At 40.5% G+C, this 24,982-nt stretch overlaps 1 protein-coding gene and 1 pseudogene across 1 annotated transcript in view; one reads left to right on the top strand and one right to left on the bottom strand.

Moving 5' to 3' along the window:
- SMARCC1 (SWI/SNF related, matrix associated, actin dependent regulator of chromatin subfamily c member 1) overlaps positions 1–24,646 on the bottom strand; it is a 177,545-nt gene extending 152,899 nt beyond the window's left edge. Inside the window, 2 exon segments of the mRNA XM_032648973.1 lie at positions 16,322–16,441; positions 24,442–24,646. Of these exon segments, the coding sequence (XP_032504864.1) occupies positions 16,322–16,441; positions 24,442–24,636 (315 nt within the window). The 5' untranslated portion in view covers positions 24,637–24,646.
- Positions 9,312–9,409, top strand: LOC116763006 (annotated as a pseudogene).
- Positions 24,647–24,982: the final 336 nt, after the last annotated feature.

Below are 24,982 nucleotides of genomic sequence, written 5' to 3'. Positions count from 1 at the left end.
AAAAAACTCTAATGGACAAAATATTGATATACTACAAAACTCTACTGGTAAATTTAAAATTTGATTTTTAACATGTGGAAAATTCCAGTAACACACAATTTCCAATATGGTTCTCCTGCTGAATAAGAAATATTAGTATACATTAGGTTTTATTTCCAATTTAGGTTCTTGACATTAAATTTTAGAAAAATTATAACTGAACTCTTATAATATTTTAATGACCACTGAAACAGGGTATAACTATATTTAACTATGCATTTAAGTTATAGTTAAAATCTGTGCAACAACTTAAAAAAGATTTGCACTTTATGGATTATAAAAGCAGAGCTCAAATAAATCAAATGCTGAATGACTTCCATATTTTGGAAGTAAAAATTTAATATAAATGTGATCATCAAATAGGCTAATAAGATAAAGTGTTAGGGACTTCCCTGGTGGTCCAGTGGTTAAGAATCCACTTTCCAATGCAGGGGACGTGGGTTCAATCCCTCGTCGGGGAACTAAGATCCCACGTGCCGTGGGGCAACTAAGCCCACATGCCACAACTACTGAGCGCATGTGCCTCAACGAGAGAGCCCACGTGCCACAAACTACAGAGCCCACGCACTCTAGAAACCACGCGCCACAACTAGAGAGAAGCCCACACGCCACAAAGAGCCCGCACCGCAATGAAAGATCCTGCATGCTGCAACGAAGACCCCCGCATGCCGCAACTAAGACCTGACAGCCAAAAAGATAAAGAAAATAAATAAAATAAATATAAAACAGTAAAAAAAAAAAAAAAAAGGTGAAGTGTTAAAAATATACCATTCAGGGCTTCCCTGGTGGCGCAGTGGTTGAGAGTCCGCCTGCCGATGCAGGGGACACGGGTTCGTGCCCCGGTCCAGGAAGATGCCACATGCCGCGTAGTGGCTAGGCCCGTGAGCCATGGCCGCTGAGCCTGCGCGTCCGGAGCCTGTGCTCCACAACGGGAGAGGCCACAACAGTAAGAGGCCCGCATACCGCAAAAAGAATTTAAAAAAAAATAAATAAATAAATAAATATATATATATATTTACCATTCATTTTTTCCTTTGAAAACTATTATTACAAAATAATATAATGTAAAAAAAATATGATATCAAATATTAAGAGAGACAAAAAACAGAATGGTGGTTGGTAGGGTCTGGAGAGAGACAGGAATGGAAGTTATTGTGTCACAGGTACAGAGTTTTCAATTTACAAAAATGACAAAGTTCTGGTGATGGATAGTAGTAACAGTTACACAACAACGTAAATGTACTTAATGCCACTGAACTATACACTTAAAAATGACTAAAATGGTAAATTTTGTTATGTTTATTTTACTACAGTTAAAAATAAATAAACAGCATGTTTTAAAATAAGAAATATTAAGAATCACTAAGATGAGCTCTTCCAAATTAAACAGACAAGTAAGCCTCACAGATCAGTCTGGTTATCTCGTTGCTTTTTAAACATTACATGGGTTTCTGAGTTCCTAATTTTTTGCCCAACACTATTCCTGGTACATCTCAAAAGCTGCATTACATATTCTAAACAAAAGCATCTGGGTGCAAGTCTTATCACTGAAAACTTATTTATCTGAGAAAATGTATAAGACATTACAATTTTGTAGTGTTGGCACTTGAACTAGAATAATGTGCTAAGGTACCTACTAGAGTAGAATGAGACTTAGTTCTCATACTAATCCTTCTCTGAACTGCCCAGAGATTGAGATAAAATGTTCTCGCCAATCACATGGGCATATCACTATTGCACACATGCACAACACTCGCAGCGTAATACAGAAATAACTGGTTTATAGATTTATCTGTTATTCAAACTCCTTGAGGACAGGAATAGTGTCTTATTCAAATCTTTAACATCAATATTCAGCGGAGTACCTGACAATGTAGGTAATCCATAAAAATTTTCAACAGTTCTACTGTACTAAAATCATTTAAAAATTCAGATCCAAGCTACTGAAAAATATATGTTGAGCAGATCACAATAAAATATCTCTACATGTAATTTAAGGTTATAGTCAATTTCTAGACAGATTAATTTGAGAAATTAAAATATTATCAGATATATGCTCAAGACAGACAAAATAACTTCTATCAAAAACTATAGGGACAAGTGATGAATGAAGAGGTAGAAAAGAGACCTTCAATTTTCTAATGGTAAGATCTGAATAAACAGGAAGAGGGAGGAGACTCACAAACCTGTCAAGAGTACTAGTTCCAGTAATAAAGTGCAATAAGAAAAACATTCTTAAAGATGTGGCAGAAGAAACAAAAGAACCAATAGGGACTTCCGTCATACATCAAGGATTCTTAGAGCTTTCATGGAAATGGATTTGGGATTCTGGTCCTCCTGAAAAGCTCAGTATCAGTATCACCCACATAAAAGTGTAGTAGACCAGAGTCAGGGGATGGAAAGCTGGAGGCAGAGACAAGAGACCTCTCAGGGACACCCACTGGCCCCTGAGTGTACTTCCTCATTCAATCCTCATCCCAACTACACTCACCCTGAAGAGGGCCTGCTCAAGCTGCCGCTGGATGTGGTTCAAATATTAGAGCTCAAGTTCTTAAACATTCTCTAAAGAAGCCAGATTGTTAAGAGTAAATTCCTCTTCATTAGTACTGAAAAACCTAAAGAATAATAATAGCGTACCGAAACTTGAGCCTTCCAGAGCCAGCAAAGGCAGCCTGCCTTTGGTGAGTTATCTAAGCAGCTGCTTACCCCAATTAGAGACTGTGGGGGTCAGGGACAGCTCTAACAGGCTGCTTCTATTCCCAGTTGTGTGACCACACTGCTTTTGATAAGCTGCTACATCTCTGACTAAATTGGAAATTTAATCTAATCTTATTCTGGATGTATATAAAGTGGTCTCATCCTACCTATTTATACAGCCCACTTAAAATTCTGCTGAGCTGAGTAAACCTTAAAAAAGATAAACCTAACTGCAATACTTAAAAGTGCTTTAAACTTGTGCCGTAGTGTCCTTATTTCTTTATTTTTTGACTTATTCATTAAAGACAAGGTAGTGCCAACGTGCAGTAAAAAGGACAACAATGGTATACATTTGTGTGAGGAGAATATACACATTTATAATGCCATGTTTGGGTCTATTAATCAATGAATGACTGTGCCAGAAGGCGGATGTGAGGAAGTGAATAAAGGAGCAGAAACTGAACATGAGCCAGAAACCAGAATGTTCACAGAAAATCAGAGTCATCTTCATAAACTGAAAACAGTTACGGGGGAAAAAACCTATCACTTAGAGTCCAGAATCATTTTACCTCACAAAGTACAATGACACTAAACATTCCGTAAGTTTCTTTATGTATTCTAACTGCTTTGAGTTAAAATAATGCTTTCTAGAAACATTTCCCAAGTTTATTAATAAAAGAAATAGTGTTACAATTATCACCTCTAATCATAGGTATCACTGGTGTAGTATTCTTATTCTTGAGGAGAACAAAAAGTATTATAATTACTACCAGTTACTGAGAATTTACCAAGAGGCACTTTATATATATTACCTCATTTACTCCTCACAAGTTCACTGTCTTCACCCCATTTTACAGATGAAAAGGTGTTGATGGCTCTAGCAATATGGCAGACTAAATAACCAGGAAACCCTACCACTAAAAATATATGTTGGATAAAAAATACAGACATTATTTTAAATGTGTAGCTGAATTAGAAGGAGAACAAATCCCCAGGGACAAAAATAAGAAAAAAAAAGATTCAAAGTCAAAGTGGGGCTTCCCTGGTGGCGCAGTGGTTGAGTCCGCCTGCCAATGCAGCGGACACGGGTTCGTGCCCCGGTCCGGGAAGATCCCACATGCCGCGGAGCAGCTGGCCCGTGAGCCATGGCCGCGGAGCCTGCGCGTCCAGAGCCTGTGCTCCGCAACGGGAGAGGCCACAACAGTGAGAGGCCCGCGTACCGCAAAAAAAAAAAAAAAAAAAGTCAAAGTAGCAATTTTGTTGCGTTAAAAACTGAAATTCTTAGGGTGACAGGAGGCTGGGGATAATGGGATTAAATAGGTAAGTAATATCAACCTTGATAACCTAAATGCTAGGGTTTGAGTTTCTCTACAGGGTCAGGAAGTAAGACTACAGACCTATGCAAGTGAGGACATTAGAACTAAGACAATCACCTACCACACACATAACACCAGGGGTATAAACAGGTTACACCATTAGGGAAAGGATAAGCTAGAAAAAATATCTGCCAGCTAAAAACTAAGAAGGAAAACAAGCTTCCGCTTCAAGATAATTTGAGTTGGAGACGTACAGTATCAATACTTAGTCTAGGAACCCCATGACAAATTAACATAAGAATTGGTCCTAGGGACTTCTCTGGTTGTCCAGTGGTTAAGACTGCACAATCCCAATGCAGGGGGCACAGGTTGCATCCCTGATCAGGGAACTAAGATCCTGCATACTGAATGGTGCAGCTAAAAAAAAAAAAAGAATTGGTCCTAAAGTTGGCGGGTCCTCTGAAGTGCCTTACTGAGCAAATTCTCAACCCAGGTCAACAGGATTCCCAAATAAACTTCCACTGAAAGAGAACTGAAAGGCCACAATTCAAACATAATTAAGTGTTTTCAAGTCAACAGACAAAGCTAACAGCAAGATTAGAATCCTAACATTTTCAGATAATAGAAACAACATGACAGGGCTTGTAAAATTAGAATACATAAAGTGATTAAGGACACTAAAAAGAGAGAAAGACTTGAGAAATATATATATGTAACCCGTAGAACAAATAACATCCAATGAAAGTAAAAGCACAGCTGACAGAAAATTAGACAACTAGACACAGAAGAATAAAAGCTAAAGTTTCTTAGAAATTTTAAAGGATATAAATCCTCAGCTTCGAGAAACACATCAGGGGCTTCCCTGGTGGTGCAGTAGTTAAGAATCCGCTTGTCACTGCAGGGGACACAGGTTCAAGCCCTGATCCGAGAAGATCCCACATGCCGCGAAGCAACTAAGCCTGTGCACCACAACTACTGAGCCTGCATTCTAGAGCCCACGAGCCACAACTACCGAGCCTGCATGCCACAACTACTGGAGCCCATACACCTAGAGCCCGTGCTCTGCAACAAGAGAAGCCTCTGCAATGAGAAGGCCGCGCACTACGACGAAGAGTAGGCCCTGCTCGCCGCAACTAGAGAAAGCCCGCACACAGCAATGAACACCCAACGCAGCCAAAAATAATTAATTTTTTTAAAAAATTGGTAAAAAACAGAAAAGAACAGCCCAATGGTGCAAAATATAAAAGGGTGCTCAACTTCATTAGTTATCAGCAACTACAAAACAATGTGTATCACCACAAATCCACCAAAAAACTAAAATTAAAAAGACAGACAACTTACAAGCATTGGTGAGAAAGAGTATTAGAACCCTTGTACACTGTACACTGCATGGGGGAGTATAAACTGGCACAAGGGTTCTGGAAAACTGGCCATATCTGCTAAAGCTGAACATGCACCCCCTGTGACCCAGCAATTCCACATGTGGGAGTGTAACTGACATAAATACCTATGTTTACCAGAAGATATATGCAAAAATATTCACAGCAGCACTATTTGCAACAGCCCTAAACTGGAAATAACCCCAAAAACCCATCAATGGTAGAATGGATAAATAAATTGTGCAATATGCCCATAGTGAAATACTATGCAGCAAGGGATACTAAATTACGACCAAGCTGCCCACTTTTTAAATTTTCATTTGAACACAGTCACACCTACTCATGTAGGTAATTGTCTTTGGCTGCTTTTTATGCTACAACAGAGTTGGGTAGTTGTGACAGAGTCCATATACCTGCAAGCCTAAAATATTTGCCATCCGTCCCTTTAAGAAAAAATTTGCCAAACCCTTAAACAGTAACCAGAATGAACAAACTGCAACTACAAGTAATAACATGGAAGAATTTTACAAATCTAACATTTGTCTATATGCTTCAAAAATTTAAGTCATGAAGAACAGGCAGTCCGGTGGTTAAAAATTTAAGTCATGAATGACAAAGACAGGCTGAACTATTTCAAATTAATCAAGACTAAAGAGATATAACTAAAATGTGGGATCTTGGTTTAGATCTTATAAGATACATTTCTGAGATAATTAGTGAAATGTGAAGACAGATTATATAGTAGATAATGGTATTGTGTCAATGTTAAACTTCCTAAATTTGATAACTGTATTTGTAAGACAATGTCCTTGTTCTAAGGAGATCCAGGCTGCAGTCTGACGTCACAGTTTTGCCCTCCCTGCTAGATTGGACCCCATGGACATCAGGAACTTCTCCAGTCACTCCAAGAGTGTAGTATCACTCCTGTGGCGACTAAGATGAGTGATTTGTCTCCAGAAGTACTTTTGTTCTTACTTCTCAGACTTACATGCTAATCTTGGTCTTTTCCTCCCCCTTTCCAGAAAGTCCTAGAATTTAGCATGATCTTGGCAAAACAATACCATTCTCAGATACAGATAATAAAATACTTAAACCTGTAGGGACCATAATGTTCACTGATTCCTAGTTTTCTAATGCTTCTCTGCCACAGAACACTTTCAGGAGTAGAAAGCTCAAAAAAAAGTCTATCAGGAAAAACTGTTCAAAGTGAAAAATTTGAAGACAACAGATTCCTCTTAGACCTGCCCATTTATTCCTGCCACTCAGGTACTCTGAAGGGAACAATTATAAAACTAAGGATCAGATCCAACTCCTTTTTCTGACAACTCTAAGCCCTTTCTTATTAACTTTCTCTTCCCTAAAATTTATTTAGCACAAAGCATGGTTTATTGACTCAAATAAAGGAAACAGATCATTGAAGTGACAGTCCTCAAACTCCCATCCTTTCCTCTACACCAGACTGACCAAGTTCATGAGAATTCCTGCCATGAAGTCAGTCACGCTTAATGGGTAGAAATTCCAAAGTATCGGTGAGAGATAGCCTACAGACTGTGACTTGTTTAAAATGTCCCAAAATTGTACTACCCAGTTCAATCACATGACCTTATTATTAGAACTGGCTTTGACAACAAATTTTACCCTGAAGTATTCATTACATTCCACCAAAGATAGATATAAAAACCCTATATACGTTCCTATGACAATTTGAAAATCAATTCCAAAAATTTTAATGATAGTTCCTTGAAACTATGTGTATCAATCTCCACAACATATTTCCTTTTGAAGAGTAATAATCATTTCACTGAGTTCTGATAGTTGCTTTAAAATCAGTCAGTATTGCGCTTTACATTTTTGTAGATATTTTAAGAAAAGCTTAATTTCAGAAAGTAAATACGGTTCGGTTCCCTAGCTTATTTTTTTTAAAGAGCCTTCCACTCTCCCTGTCTTTGAGACAGTTACTAACATCACAGCAAACGTACATCAACCAATAAATATATACTGAACACTTGCAGTGAGTAAGAAGGTAAAGCAAGTCTTATCAATGTTCAACTGAAAACTCTGGCTTTAATTCAAAGGGCACTACAGCATTCTGTTAGTTCTCAGGTTCACAGCTCATTTACACAAAATACACTAGGTCTGGAACATAAGTTGAAGAGAAACAAGAAGACATGGCTCTTTGGGACCTTCCTTAAGAACTGGATTTGAGGGCTTCCCTGGTGGCGCAGTGGTTGAGAGTCCGCCTGCTGATGCAGGGGACACGGGCTCGTGTCCCGGTCCAGGAGAATCCCACATGCCGCAGAGCGGGTGGGTCCATGAGCCATGGCCGCTGAGCCTGTGCGTCTGGAGCTTGTGCTCCGCAACGGGAGAGGCCACAGCAGTGAGAGGCTCGCGCACCGCAAAGAAGTATAATAAATGTTTAAATAATATGTATGCCTTACATGTACATTTTTACTTTTACCAAAACCACTTTTGCTACACAAGTCAGCAAACCACTTTTTATGTCTTAAAGTACTACATACTACTTCTAATTTCTCAAAGAGCTTTTATTATCACACATCATGTGATTCTAACAACTATGCCATGGGATCAGTAGGGCAAGGAACATGTTCCCAGAAATGGTACTACAGGTCAAAGTGCCTTCACACAAGGTTGCAGAGTGGTAGGATATGGCTATTTAATTCCTAAGCTCAGGGCTCTTCCCATAACACCTGGCTCAAGAAACTATTTGGTGGAGATTCGGTATCTTACATTATTTCAATTTAAGAAATGAATGAGGGCTTCCCTCGTGGTGCAGTGGTTAAGAATCCGCCTGCCAATGCAGGGGACACAGGTTCAATCCATGGTCTGGGAAGATCCCACATGCCATGGAGCAACTAAGCCCACATGCCACAACTACTGAGCCTGCACTCTAGAGCCCGCAAGCCACAACTACTGAGCCCATGTGCCACAAATACTGAAGTCCACAATCCTAGAGCCTGTGCTCCGCAACAAGAGAAGCCACCGCAATGAGAAGCTCGAGCGTCTCAACGAAGAGTAGCCCCTGCTTGCCGCAACCAGAGAAAGCCCATGCGCAGCAATGAAGACCCAACATAGCTAAAGACAAATAAAATAAATACATTTATTTTAAAAAAAAAAGAAAAGAAATGAATAAGGGGGCTTCCGTGGTGGCACAGTGGTTAAGAATCCACCTGCCTATGCAGGGGACGCAGGTTTGAGTCCTGGTCCGGTAAGATCCCACATACCGCGGAGCAACTCAGCCCATGCGCCACAACTATTAAATGTGCACTCTAGAGCCCACGAACCACGACTACTGAGCCCACACGCCACAACTACTAAAGCCCACGCATCTAGATCCCATGCTCTACAACAAAGAGAAGCCACTGCAATGAGAAGCCCGCACACCGCAATGAAGAGTAGCCCCCACTCGCCACAACTAGAGAAAGCCCACATGCAGCAACAAAGACCCAATGCAACCAAAAATAAATAAATAAAATTAAATTTTAAAAACAAATGAATGAGGGACCTCCCTGGTGGTCCTGTAGTTAAAAATCTACCTTCCAATGCAGGGGACGCAGGTTCAATCCCTGTTCGGGGAACTAAGATCCCATATGCCACAGGGCAACTAAGCCCGTGCGCCACAACTATTGAACCCGCGCCTCAAGGAGACATCCCACATGCCGCAACTAAGACCCTGCACAGCCCAAAAAATAAGTAGTTAATTTTTAAAAAAAAGAAATGAATGAGCTTTATTTTAGGCAAAATCAACTGGTTTTAAAGTCTATCAAGACTTCTGACTGAAGTCGTATTAAAGACAACCATATTTTAGTGCTGATCTCCAAAACCTAAAATAATGCTTAAAAATAAAGTTACAGGAGTGCTTGCTGCGGCAGCACATACTAAAATCGGAATAATACAGAGAAGATTAGCATGGCCCCTGCACAAGGATGACTCGCAATTTGTGAAGTGTTCCATATTTTGGGGGGGTTAGCAGATGTAAGCTTTTATATATAGAATGGATAAACAACAAGGTCAGAGAACTATATTCACTAGCACAGAGAACTATATTCAATATCCCAGGATAAGTCATAACAGAAAAGAATATAAAAAAAGAATATATGTGTGCATAACTGAATCACTTTGTTGTACAACAGTAATTAACAAATTGTAAATCAACTATACCTCAGTAAAAAAAAATAAAGTAAAATGAAATTTTATTCTTTTTTTTAAAGTATTTATTTTGGCTGTGCTGGGTCTTTGTTGCTGCGCACAGGCTTTCTCTAGCTGCGGTGAGCAGGGGCTACTCTTTGTTGCGATGCGCAGGCTTCTCATTGCAGTGGCTTCTCTTGTTGTGGAGCACAGGCTCTGGGCACACAGGCTTCAGTAGTTGTAGCATGCGGGCTCAGTACTTGTGGTGCACAGGCTTAGTTGCTCCACGGCATTTGGGATCCTCCTGGACCAGGGCGCAAACCCGTGTCCCCTGCATTGGCAGGCGGACACTTAACCACTGCACCACCAGTGAAGTCCCCTTACGATCTATTTTAAAAGGCAGAATACAACCCATGCACCTATGGTCAATTAAGACATGACGAAACAGGCAAGGATACACACTAATTATCAGAGATATGCAGATCAAAACTGCAATGACGTATTACCTAACCCCAGTCAGAACGGCCATCATCAAAAAGTCTACAAACAGGGCTTCCCTGGTGGCGCAGTGGTTGAGAGTCCGCCTGCCGATGCAGGGGACATGGGTTCGTGCCCTGGTCCGGGAGGATCCCACATGCCATGGAGCGGCTAGGCCCGTGAGCCACGGCCGCTGGGCCTGTGCGTCCGGAGCCTGTGCTCTGCAACGGGAGAGGCCACAACAGTGAAAGGCCTGCGTACAGCAAAAAAAAAAGTCTACAAACAATAAATACCGGAGAGGATGTGGAGAAAACAGAGCCCTCCTACACTGCTGGTGGGAATGTAAATTGGTACAGCCACTACAGAGAACAGCATGGAGGTTCCTTTAAAAACTAAAATTAGAACTACCACATGATACAGCAATCCCACTCCTGTGTATATATCCAAAGAAAACCATAATTCAAAAAGATATATGGGGCTTCCCTGGTGATACAGTGGTTGGGAATCTGCCTGCCAATGCAGAGGACACAGGTTCGAGCCCTGGTCTGGGAAGATCCCACATGCCGCAGAGCAACTAAGCCCGTGAACCACAACTACTGAGCCTGCACATCTGGAGCCTGTGCTCCGCAACGGGAGAGGCCGCAAAAGTGAGAGGCCCGCGCACCGTGATGAAAAGTAGCCTCCGCTCGCCGCAAATGGAGAAAGCCCTCGCACAGAAACGAAGACCCAACACAGCCAAAAATAAATAAATTTATTAAAAAAAAAAAAAAGATATATGAACTCCAATGTTCACTGCAGCACTATTTACAATAACCAAGACATGGAAGCAACTTAATATCCATTGACAGGTGGATGGATAAATAAAATATGGTATATATATACAACGGAATACTACTTACCTATAAAAAAAGAATGAAATCATGCCATTTGCAGCAATGTGGATGGACCTAGAGATTTTCATACTAAGTGAAGTCAGACAGAGAAAGACAAATATCATATGATATCACTCATATGTGCAATCTCATTTAAAAAAATGATATAGGGGGCTTCCCTGGTGGTGCAGTGGTTGAGAGTCCACCTGCCGATGCAGGGGACACGGGTTCGTGCCCCAGTCCGAGAAGATCCCACATGCCGCGGAGCAGCTGGGCCCGTGAGCCATGGCTGCTGAGCCTGTGCATCTGGAGCCTGTGCTCCGCAACGGGAGAGGCCACAACAGTGAGAGGCCCGCATACCGCAAAAAAAAAAAATGATATAGGGACTTCCCTGGTGGTCCAGTGACTAAGACCCTGCACTCCCAGTGCTGGGGGCCCAGGTTCGATACCTGGCTGGGGAACAAGATCCCACATGCATGCCACAACTAAGAGTTCTCATGCTGCAACTAAGAAGTCCGCATGCCACAACTAAAGATCCCACATGCCGCAATGAAGATCCTGCATGCCGCAGCTAAGACCTGGGGCAACCAAAATGAATAAATAAATAAATTAAATTAAATAAAATTTTAAAATGATATAAATGAACTTAAAATAGATAACCAACAAGGACCTACTGTATAGCAGAGGGAACTCCACTCAATTTTCTATAATAACCTACATGGGAAAAGAATCTGAAAAAGAATGAATATATATATATATGTATATACACATATATATAACTGAATCACTATGCTGTACAACTGAAACTAACACAACATTGTAAATCAACTATACCATAATAAAATTTTTTTAATAAATAAAATATAAATTAAAAAATAGAATACAAAATTGTCTATAGTCTATATGCCTGTAGTTACAATTATGTTTGTGTCATGCATGCAAATGTACTAAGCCTTCAAGGGATTATGGAATAACAACAATTTTTACTTGCGGAGGTAAAAAATATTTCAATTCATATTATGTTTGCCTATGCAATATATTTTTAGCCTTACAAAGTACTTTTTTCCCCCAAATCTTTCTAACTTCTCAATTAGCACTAGATAGAACCTACCCTATGTTGAGTCAGCTGTTTAATATCCAATATGACTTAGGAAGTTAGTACATAAAGTTCCATTTTGATTTTTAAAAAATCAAAAAACAAACAGCCCAAAGAGTGAACTCCTACACCAGTCCTACACCTGAATAAACACCAGTTTATTCAGGAAAAAAAACTTTTTAAGGTAAATAGCTTACATATTTCACTAAAACATTCTCTGCTTTATTGTCTCTCTCCTCCATTTTTGTTTTACACCATTACACATTATATCAATCCCTTTCATTTTGAAAAAAGCTAAACACTATTCTGAGAGAAAAAGAAGTACATCTGGTCCCACTGGCACTAAGTCATGAATTATTTTTAATTCTGGTTTATTCCTAAAAATATTCTTCTCTAATCTTTAAAATCTGGAAAAACAATAATGGTTTACTTCCCTGGAGTTAAATATTCCACAAATAAAGTCCCTTGTAAATACTATTTTTTAAGACACTCATACAATCCTAATTAGAAATACCAAAAACACAATGTGAATCACCTTACATATAATACTTCATATAAAGCTACATGTAAATTTTATTCTAAACGATTTCATACTTGATAAAATATAATCTGTATTACAGTGTTTTAAATGATGAAAACTTCAACCAGTTCCTGATTTGATAACTCTAATCCAGTTGATAATATAAGAGAACAGGAAATAAACACTCAAGTATTTGGAGGTAAAGGAACATGGAGCTTTCAAATGATTCAGAATAATATGCCCAAACATGTAGAGAAAAAGACAATGATAAAGCAAATGTGGTTAAATGCTAAAAATTGGGGATTCTATATGAAAGTGAAAGTTCTTTATACTATTCTTGCAAATTTTTACTTTCAATTAATTTTAAGTTACCCAAAAACCTCAATTGGTCACATAGTTCAGAAAATGAAATATGCTGATTATCCAGTAGAGTAGTTCCCATTTATTAAAAAATGAGCAAGTACCTCCAATATCTAACAATGTATTTATAAATTATATGCATGTACTTACTATAATACCAATATACTACAAATATATATAACTTAAATCACATATTAAGAAATAGGTATTTTAACAAAAAAAAAAAAAAAAAGAAATAGGTATTTTGAAAGCATTAGCTAAAAAATAATTAAAATAAAAGGAATGATCTTGCTCTGCAAATGTGAATTCAACCAGTACCCAGTAATTCCCAAATCTCTTCCTCTAATTCAATCTGTTCTCTTGAACTCCAGATCTCATTTCCAACTACCTACAGGATTTCTAAACCTGAGGTACCTACAGGAGAGCCAACCTCAACACAGACTAAACTGAGTACCTTTCTCCAGAAACCTGCTTTTATACTCTGGCTTCCACCTTAGTGAGAAAGCAATCTGCTCAGTGGAGTCATCCCAGTCAATTCTTTCTTATTTCAGCCCCACAACCCACCCTCCCCACACACACACACAAAAAATCACAAAGTTCTACCCCCTTGCTGTGCTTCCTAATCACTTTCAAGATAAAAGCCACACTTCTAACACAGTAAACCTGTCATTTTATGACTGATTCTGGCCCATATTTCTGCCTACTGTCCCTCAGTTCTAGCCCTGTTGAACTATTTGCAACTACATTAAAAGCTTTTAGGCTTTTATATGTTGCTATCACTGCCTGAAAATCCAATCTTCCAGCATGTCCCTAAAGAACCCATACTCTACTTTCAAGACTCAGTTCAAATGTCCTTTCCCTTGGAAAACATTTCCTGAGATGAGGAAAGTCAAAGGGTCTATTCATATAGGTCACTAGAGGGTAAGTAAGCTCCCTGAAGACAAACAATACACTGCATTACTCCTTGAATTCTCAGAACTTGGCACATCATCAAATGCTAAATATTTGCTGAACTCAAATCAGTGAGGAAGGGACTTCCCTGGCAGTCCAGTGGTTAAGAATCCACTTTCCAACGCAGGGGACGTGCGTTCGACCCCTGGTTGGGGAACTAAGATCCCACATGCCATAGGGCAACCAAGCCTGTGTGCTGCAACTACTGAGCCCACATGCCACAACTAGAGAGAAGCCCCCGCACTGCAAGGAAGAGCCTGCGTGCTGCAACTAAGACGCAACTAAGTCAAAAATAAATAAATAAATAAATATTTAAAAAAATAAAATAAAAGCAGTATAAAAACAAACATTATTTAAAAAAAAAAAAAAAAAAAAAAACCTTCATGTTCCAATGCAGAGGGTGTGAGTTTAATCCCTGGTCAGGGAGCTAAGATTCCACATGCCTCATGGCCAAAAAAAAAAAAAATATAAAACAGAAGTAATATTGTAACAAATTCAACAAAGACTTTAAAAATGGTCCACATCAGGGCTTCCCTGGTGGCAAAGTGGTTAAGAATCTGCCTGCCAATGCAGGGGACACAGGTTCGAGCCCTGGTCTGGGAAGATCCCACATGCCGCGGAGCAACTAAGCCCACACACCACAAATACTGAGCCCATGCCACAACTACTGAAGCCCACACGCCTAGAGCCCATGCTCCGCAACGAAGAGTAGCCCCTGCTCACCCCAACTAGAGAAAAGCTCACACACAGCAATGAAGACCCAACACAGCCAAAAATAAAATAAATTTAATAAAAAAAGATCCACATCAAAAAAAATCTTAAAAAAAAAAATCGTGCAGAAAAGCAGCACCCTTTAATAAATGTTGTTGGGTTAACCAGATGATCATACGGAAAAAAGATAAAACTGCTTTTTTTTTTTTTGTGAGCACTGGATCCACTGCTCACAATGAATACCAAGATAAATTCTAAATGGATAACAGAGTTACATGTAAAAAATGACACCTACAAATAGTGTAGAAATTTGTTCTTCTACAAATATTAGAAGAACACATGGCTGAAATCCTTTATCACCTACAAGTGGAGAAAGCTTCCCAACATGATTCAAAAAAACACATCCATATATTTGACTTAATGAAAATAAATGTCTGGATAGCAAAAATACCATAAGTGAAATGAACAGATTTACTGCAATATCAGTAAAACAATATTTTTTATTGTCAATTATATCTGAGAAATCAGTGAGTTATTAAAACAAAAAGTTTAGTGATGAAATAAGAACACACAAATCGGAACCTTTTGAGATTTATAAAAAGGTCTACCAATAATAAATTTAGTAGAGGCAACAAACAGCAGACTGGAAACTACAAAAACCCGAATCAGAGAAATGGAAGACAAAAATTATGGGAAAATATAGGACAGATAGTTCCCGGAAATCTAGTATTTGTACAATCAGAGTTCAAAAATATAAAGAAATACAGGATGGCAGAGAAGACTAACAGACTGAATGTTTCCTGAGCTAAAGAAACATAACTGAGTCTTCAGATCATGACTTATGATAACTAGACTTATTTATGAATTTTAAAGATCAGTATTAAAAAGGGGGAAATCAAGGACTTCCCTGGTGGCGCAGTGGTTAAGAATCCACCTGCCAGTGCAGGGGACATGGGTTCGAGCCCCAGTCCGGGAAGATTCCACATGCTGCGGAGCACCTAAGCCCATGCGCCACAACTACTGAGCCTGCGCTCCAGAGCTGGCGAGCCATAACTACTGAGCCTGCATGCCACGACTACTGAGGTCCGCACACCTAGAGCCCATGCTCTGCAACGAGAAGCCACTGCAACGAGAAGCCTGCGCATCACGATGAAGAGTGGCCCCCACTCGCCGCAACTAGAGAAAGCCCACTCATAGCAACGAAGACCCAACGCAGCCATAAATAAATAAATTTCAAAAATTAAAAAAAAGGGGGATATCAACAAGTAACATCAGATTTTTCTGTACAAAATCAAATGTGGAAATAAGGCATAACTCAATATTTCTATACCAAGCCAAACTTTCAGTCAAAATACCAACTGCAAGGAGAACAGAATCATATTCTCACATAAGCTCAGAAGAATCCCACCTGCAAAATATAATAAGATTCCAAGAAACAACATTCTAGCCACAAGAACTGAAACAGGAGAAAAAAATGGAAAAGAGTACAGTAAAGACAATAAGGAAACTACAACATAGTAAAATGTTAACAGTTAAGTCTAGGTAATAATTGTTGTGATGTTTAATGCAAATTTTAAATGACTCCTGAAAGAGATGCTTCCTACAGTTCAAAAGCAAGTGTTCTATAGCTAAAATTCTGTAGCGATTCCTCCTTTTTCCTATTCTATAGGATAGCAGCAGCAAAATAAAGAGCTGTAGGCTGCACCCAAGAGTACAGAAACTGAAGATGTCCCAGTGTGATAAGCTGATGTACTTACAGGGAGTTTGGTGAAGGCCGGGTTGGTGACATGTTTCCCAAAGGCATCTTCCTGGAACTGGAGAAGCTGTACCACCAGCCCAGCCAGTGTTTTATTGGTAGGAGCATCCGCATGAACATACTGCAAGATAAAGACAGAGACTCAAAAACTGGGGCAACTGTGCAGAAGACAATGGAAGACAATGTTCACTTACTTCCCAGTACCTAAGTACTGGCCTGGTGGCAGATTTTTAAGTGTCTGAGACACTTACATAAACAAATACTGGGAGCCGTGGGGAGGGATAGATAACATGTCCTTTCAGTTAACAGATCTTAAGAATGAGAAATACTATGCCCAAGAAACCAAACCCAAGTGTCATCTCATCTGCACCCGGACCTAAATTAGATGGTGAGATCCTGGACCTCAAACTTGAGCCTGATGCTACTGAATTGGCCTAAAAGTTTGTTCGGGTTTTTCCATAAGATGTAACAGAAAAACCCGAACGAACTTTCTGGCCAGCCTAATATAATGGAATGAGACATACTGGCCACTATATTTCGCATGTGGCCAGAGAGCCAACTGTGTTACAGTTTTTCAAACAAGTCCACAAATTCCTTGATACTCCTCTCAACAAGAGGTGGGGATCTATGGCCCTCCTCTGTTGAATCAGGACCATCCTCAGTGACTCGCTTAAAACCATTAGAATGCAACAGAAGTGAAGCTGTGTGACTTCTGAAGATAAATCAAAAAAGATCATGCAGCTTCCATATAGTTCTTTTGGGACACCCACCTCTGGAGCCCTGAACAACAATGAAGTCCAACCACCCTGACATCACCATACTGAGGAAGCCCAGGCTACACTGAGAGGCCACATGGAGAGTCCCCAGCTGCTGTTCAGAAGACTGACAGCACAACCACCAGACACATGAGTAAAGATGTTTCCAGGTGATTGTGGCCCCCAGCTGTCAGGTCACCGCCAATCATCAAACATCCCCAGTCAAGGGCCCAGACACCACTGAGCAGAGATAATTGGCCCTACTGTGCCCATCCAAATTCCAGACACACAGGAACTCTAAGGATAATAACATGATTGTTTTTATGCATTAAAAAAATACATGTGTGGGCACTTAAAAATGGTTAGGATGGTAAATTTTATAAGATTTTTACCACGATAAATTTTTTTTTTAAAACAAATGTACACGAAAAGTTATCCATGCTAATGTGAATAATGTCAAGAAGGCCAAATTCGTGGTAGACAGACAGCAAGCGAGCATTACAGCAAGGAAAGATAAAGGGTACATGACAGGGAAAGCATAAATTACTGAGTTCAATTAAATGTAAAAATTTAACTTAGTATTAAGCATTCACTATCACTTTGAAAAGCCATCATTAATTTTTTTTTTTTTAACCTCCAATTTTGATCAGGAAAAAACATCTATACTTCCTTCCATAAAAAAACTAAAGTTTTCTTCCTGGAAAGAACCTCTTTCCCAGTACCACCCAACATTTCAAGATAATGTTTCTCTTGCAATAAATAATGTCTCAGTGATACACATACAGCAAAATATCAGCTACACAGTCCACCATTAATTACTATGCCTTAAGTTGACTGGCTCTCAAGATGTGCTACTGTCAATCAAAGACAAAGCATAATATAAAAGGGCAATTCTTAAAGCTTAGTATCCTCGCAAATTTTTATTTGTTCAGGTATGTTAGCTTTCCACTCTAAATAGAGCAGCCAGCATGCACTTAACTTTGCTGAAGAATGGTATTTTGTTGGATTGATTTATTTTTATTTTTTTTAATTTTATTTATTTTTGGCTGCACTGGGTCTTCGTTGCTGTGTCCAGGCTTTCTCTAGTTGGGGTGAGTGGGGCTTCTCATTGTCGAGGTTTCTCTTGTTGCGGAGCATAGGCTCTAGGCACACGGGCTTCAGTAGTTGCTGCATGCGGGCTCAGCAGTTGCAGCACGCGGGCTCAGCAATTGTGGCTGGCGGGCTCTAGAGCACAGGCTCAGTAGTTGCGGCACACAGACTTAGTTGCTCTGCGGCATGTGGGATCTTCCTGGACCAGGGCTCAAACCCGTGTCCCCTGCACTGGCAGGCGGATTCTTAACCACTGCACCACCAGGGAAGTCCAGAATGCTTTATTTTACATGAAATCCCCGAGACCAAAGGTTGGTAAAATCCAGTCTACTGCCTATTTCTGTGTGGCCCACAAGCTAAGAATGGTTTTTACATTTTTTAAATGGCTGGGAAAAAATTAAAAGAAAAATAATATTTCATGACACATGAATATAACATAAAATTCAAATGTCAGTGTCCGTAAATAAAGTTTTATCAACACAGCACACTCATTCATTTGCACATTGTCTATGGCTGCTTTCCTGCAAGAGCAGAGTTGAGCAGTTGCAGCTGAGACTGCATGGCCCGCAAAGCCTCAGTATTTACTCTTGACCTTTATAGAAAAAGTCTGTCTATCCCTGTTGTACACTACTCCTTTTTATCCTTACAGATAGCTTCCTTTTATTTAATTTAAAGGTGTCCTGTAAAAACACATTTCCTTAAGGCCACAAAGTGAAACAAATATGTCAGACATGAGCCAAAAACTGGAAACAAGTTTCATACAATTAAGCACATAAGATGTCAATTCTGTTAGTCTAAAATAATGGTTCTCTTAATTCAATAAGTCAGGCCCAAGAATCTGCATTTCTAACAAGTTCCCACGTGACACTACGTGACTGGGAACTACACTTTAAGAACCACTGGACTTAAAAAAAAAAAATCCACTTCAAATATTATCATATATCTCAGTTAAAGAACACATTTTATTATAATTTAGAACTTAAAAACCAGGTAAGCAATTTTTTCTTTTTCTTTTTTTTTTGCGGTATGCGGGCCTCTCACTGTTGTAGCCTCTCCCGTTGTGGAGCATAGGCTCCAGACGCGCAGGCTCAGCGGCCGTGGTTCACGGGCCCAGCCGCTCCGCGGCATGTGGGATCTTCCCGGACCGGGGCACAAACCCATGTCCCCTGCATTGGCAGGCGGACTCTCAACCACTGCGCCACCAGGGAAGCCCCCAGGTAAGCAATTTTTAAATGTTAAAAACTTCTCACAATTCCCCTTTCCTAGAATGCCAATTCCCATAAAAACCAAGTTTACTTCCCTGAGGACTATGAACTTTCAAGTGAAAATTTAACATCAGATTTTTCCCCAATTTACTCAACATAGTAAATCTTTAATAAGTAATACTCAATTTTGAAAGTAATCAGTAATACTCAACATAGTATAACCTTTAATAAAGAATAAACTCTTCAAGTCTAACCCACAGAACTGGCATAGTATGTTATACATACCCACAAGATAACTTTATAATCTTTAATAAGTACAAGCTTCTCCAAGGAATCACATAAAGTACTGCAAGTTTTTCCACACATGGTAAAGCAACGTGAAAAATTAATAACCGTAACTTTTTATTTTTCATATACCTGCAGACAACTGAACAGCGCCAAATCCTAAACCTGAAAGACACCATTTGAAGGAAGGCTGTTCAGCAAAAAACAAACCAACCTTCCAAGCAAAAAGTAATTTTTAATGACTTATATACATAGCTTTGTATATATTCTAAACTTCACTACTATCTACACGCTTCATTTATTGTCATTAAGAATGAGAAAGATTTCATGTGGACAACCCTACAGTTTCAGAATAAAGATGGCCAGGTTCAAAGCCCAATCAAAATGATTATCTTAGGTATTTTAAGATCCAATTTTTAAACTACAGAACATTTTTAACTCCATTTACTTTCTCCAAATCACCCACAAAAATGATCAAACATTAAAATGTATGCAAGAGATGACATTTTTAACTAATAAATTGAATCTGACATTAATAAATTAATGTCAGATTCATACCCTCTCAAAAGGCAGTCAATGTACGACTATAAGATTTTAAATCGACTTTTAAAAATTTCTAAGAGTAACATTCTATTTAACCAGTAAGAATGAAGCAGGGGGACCAAATGATACATGGCAAAAGTATCACTACCACCTCAAATTTATATAATCCTACCTTCAAGGACTATCTCATTTGATTCGAACAACTGTCTGTGGAAGTCACAGTCTTACTCCCAACTTACAAATGAAAAATTAAAACATGGAAATCAAGTCATCTGCTCAATGACACCAATTAGCAGCCAAGAGTACTGAACTAACGACTTCCAAACTAACGTAAGCTCATTCCACTATCCCATACAGACATAAATTCAACTGCTTCCAAAAATCTCACCTAAACATAAAAAGTTCTTAATAGCTTTCAAAATAATGAATCCTGATTAAAGGGAAAAAAATTTAATAATTATATAGACTACTTCAGTCATAAAAATTTTATCTTTTGATCAAAAAAAGTTGAACAGAATGTTTTACTTAAGACAACAAAAATTTTTTTAGTCTCAAAGTATTTTGATTAAGAAAGTTAGGAGGATATGTTTAGAAAGTTGTTATCAATAAATCTGCTTTATATTCCCTGTGACATTAATATAGTATCAAAAGTTTAACTTATCCATAAACAATTCTATTGTAGCAGATGTCCCATCTGGAAAAAAGAAAAGTCTTAAACTGTTAAATACTTTATATAAAGGGCAATGAAATGCCTTCCTTGGGCAATCTACTCTATTTTAGTAATCTTCGTTAAATCCAAAGCATCTTTATTTAAATCATCCTAAAATCTTAAATCTTATTTCAGGGGTAGGCCAAACTTCGGGAAGAAACTTACCTGGGAACTCAATGGCTTATAGATATACTTCACCTTCACAAGGTTTTATCATCTGAAAATCACTCTGAACTATGGATAGAAATATATCTTTCAAAGTTAGGATGAAAGATATGCACTCAGTAATACAAAGCAGGCAGCTTAGGTAGATAAACAAGCTTCCACACTGCTAGTGGACTGAAAACGCAACCTCAGGCAAACAGTTAATCTCTCTGTGCTTCAGCTTCCACGTACCTAAAGTGGTCACCTCCTCTGGACTCCTTTGGCTAGCTGAAGCTCATTCCAGTCAAAAAGTATTCACTCTCTTTTCTGTACTGCTAAGCCAAATGGATCAACAAAGCCTAAAAAAACAGGTTTCTATACTAATCTATTCATTCATGGAACAAATATTTACTGAGCACCTCCTATAGGCATTCAGAAGACAAAAACAATACAAGGAAGTTCATTTTTAATTTGAAATCACCTGGGTTTTATAAGTTGGTGCCTATGTCTATCTTTTCCACAACACTGTGAGTTCCTTAAAGAGAGGGATTATGTGCAGCCAAAAAAAAAAAAAAAAGGCAGAGGGGGGGTTGGAGCCAGGCAGACCTTTGAATTCCAAATTTGCCACTCCTAACTGTAATTCTTAGAGAAGTTACTTAAATCTCCACCCTCAGGTGTCTCTCATGTGGAAAATGAAGTAATATCTACCATTCAGGACTGCTGTGAGGACTTAAGTGACTTATGTTTTAAATGCCTGGGTAAGGTGGATGTTCAGTTGTTCACTGAGTGCATACATAAACCCATCAATAAAAATGCTACTATCAATGTCATGTTTATTTCATTTATTTGCTGAGATTTATGAATTTGAAAACACACTATTAAATGCAACAGAAAAGTTTAGTTAAATCTTATCAATGTGTATACCAGGTAGAGATATATCCTGTACAGAGGAAGCAAAGAACCTTCTGGTAAATATTTTCACCACACCAACACCACTCTCAGAGGCTGATACGATTCTGACTGTCAGGCCCAAGGGATATACAATTCTTAATCTGAGTAGGCCCAAGAAACACACTCTAGCTTTATGAAACTCTGAGAGGTCAAACCTAACTTTAACTTTGTCTTTAAGTCTTCAGGCACACTGAGCCAACATTAGCCTACTGTCTTCAACACTTTGGGACAAATCCTGCAATCAGCCTCACAGCCACTTCCTCACCCACCCAAACAAACCTCTTAAAGATTATCCAAGCCTAAAGCTGCCCTCTTAAAATTGGGCGCAAATAGATGCACAGAGTTTGGAGAGGTAGAAATTACTATTACTGTATTTCCCTTTTTCTTTTCCCTTCCTTGCTATCCAAAGGAATATTCCTCCTATTTCTCTTTGTTAAAGCTACACTGATAAAGTCATACAATATTATATGTCAATTATATCTCAATAAAACTGGGGTATAAAATCCAGACTGGGGGGGAAAATACATTAAGGTATATTAATTTAAGACCCAAAGTACTGGCTGAAGGGCACATGATAAACAATACTTTAATAATATAAATATATTCAACTCCCTTAGCTACTACCAGAAGCTCTACTGCCAACACCAAAAAAGTGACCAATTTACCATTGTACAAGGGAAAACGATATTCTTGTCTACCTACATGTAAATGAGAAAAAGCTACAATCCCAAATGTGACTGCAAAATTTCGGGGGGGGGAAAGTCAAAGAATCAAAAAATATATTGTAAATAAAAATACATATCGCTTCTCACTTCCTAAAACCTCAGATAAGGAATGGTCATTTCTGAGAGTACCACAATGGAACTCAAAAGCACCCAAGATCCCTGCCCATGCCTAAAAACTTCCGAAAGCTGATAGGCTCCACTGCGCTGTACACCCCAAATGAGCAGGTTCCTACACTATCTTTTCATTCATTCCAACAAATATTTACTAAGCAACTACTAAGGGCAAGGCAATGAGGATCAAACATGTTCCAGGACACGCTGTAGTGAACAGGCCTAACAAGGTCCTTGCCCCAGGGTTATGGTCCACAACGGGGGAAGTAGAGAACTAAAAAGGGTGTTCCGGAAATTTGGGGGCAAAGAGTATTTTTGGCAGTCTCCGTCCTTACACCTTCTAAGGGAGTCATTCCTAAATAGTTACATAAAGGGGAACCTAAAACAACATTTGTTATAAACAAGAGGCTAACTTACAACTTTTAATACCACTGACTCAGTGGAACTTACATTCCAAAGGGAGAGCAAACAGGTAAATAAAAATAATCTCAAAAAGTGGTATGGGGCTTCCCTGGTGGCGCAGTGGGTGAGAGTCCGCCTGCCGATGCAGGGGACACGGGTTCGTACCCCAGTCCGGGAAGATCCCACGTGCCGCGGAGCGACTGGGCCCGTGAGCCATGGCCGCTGAGCCCGCGCGTCCGGAGCCTGTGCTCCGCAACGGGAGAGGCCACAGCAGTGAGAGGCCCGCGTACCGCAAAAAAAAAAAAAAAAGTGGTATGAAAACAAAGGTGATATGAAGCGGGGTGATCTAACAAGAATGGGGTTCTCAGGGAAGGCCTCACATTAGCCACACGTGAACATTAACTCTTGCACTCCCACTATACATAACCAGAAGTAGTGAAGTAAAAGCCGTCATTTTTTTTTTTTTTTTTTTTTTTGCGGTACGCGGGCCTCTCACTGCTGTGGCCTCTCCCGTTGCGGAGCACAGGCTCCGGACGCGCAGGCTCAGCGGCCATGGCTCACGGGCCTAGCCGCTCCGCGGCACGTGGGATCTTCCCGGACTGGGGCACGAACCCGTGTCCCCTGCCTCGGCAGGCGGACTCTCAACCACTGCGCCACCAGGGAAGCCCAAAGACGTCATTTTTTAATATTAGTTCTCATGAATACTGTAATTCATTACATTTAACCTGCTGTAACCAACGTCCGAGTACAATCGTCCATAGTCCGTCTTTAGCATATCAACAGCAGACAGTAAAACCTTAGTCACCTCACTTGACTTTGAAGACTAGTCTCTAAACAAAACTTGCCGCTTTTATACCTCTGGCTCCGACAGTTTTAACAATCATAGCTCACACACCTAAAGCAGCCAACAAAAGAGGAAGATTCACACCCTCCGGGTCGCTGAGCTCGACCTGCTCCTGCAGGAGCAAGCAGGGGCTTTTGCCCGGGGTGCGTGGGCTCCCAAGAGCGGAGCTCGGAGAACCAGTGGAGTCCCCTGCGCGCGGACGCCGAGAGCGCACCGCGGGGGCGTGGCGGGCCCTGCGCCTGCCTTTGTTGTCCCTCGTGGCGCGCGGGGGGAGGGGCGGCCAGAAGCCCGCGAGGGCAGTCGCCGCCCCCGGCCCCCGTCTCGTGGCCTTCCGGCCCCTACGAGCGCGCGAACCCACCTTCTTGTAGTGCTTGCCCAGCCAGACCCGCACCGAATCCAGCTGGGACACCGTCTCCGGGCTCTCCCAAAACTTGCTGGTCGGGCCCCCGTCCTTCCGCCGATAAACTGCCAGGCCCGCGGCCGCCGCCGCGCCTCCCAGACCCGCAGCGCCCGCCGTCGCCCCCAGCCCGCCGCTGCCCGCCGCCGCGGCCATCGTCGCCGTACGTCGTCCCCACAACCCTGCCCGCCCGCCCCGCCCCGGCCCTCGCGGCGTTCCTCGTTCGCACGCGCGCGCGCAGCCGCCACCTCCGCCTCCCGGCCCCGCCCAGTCAGCCCCCTTCCGGCGCGGAGAGCCCGCCCCGCCCCTTCTCGGGACCGGCGCCTAAGTGACGAGTGCACGCGCATACGCATGCGCAACACTCTCTCTGGGCGGGCCTAGGACGAGCTCATCCCCCCGCCTCTTCCGCCAGGCTGTAGGACAGTTCACAGTCTCCGCCCCCCAGCTTCGGCTTGTTAGTGTGCGGCTGTTTCCCGGATACCTGCGTCGAATCGTTGTGCAA

Source organism: Phocoena sinus, chromosome 11, assembly GCF_008692025.1.
Source record: "Phocoena sinus isolate mPhoSin1 chromosome 11, mPhoSin1.pri, whole genome shotgun sequence".
Taxonomy (NCBI): Eukaryota; Metazoa; Chordata; class Mammalia; order Artiodactyla; family Phocoenidae; genus Phocoena; species Phocoena sinus.
The sequence above is the reverse complement of the archived record's forward strand: the minus strand, read 5'-3'. Positions and strand labels throughout refer to the sequence as shown.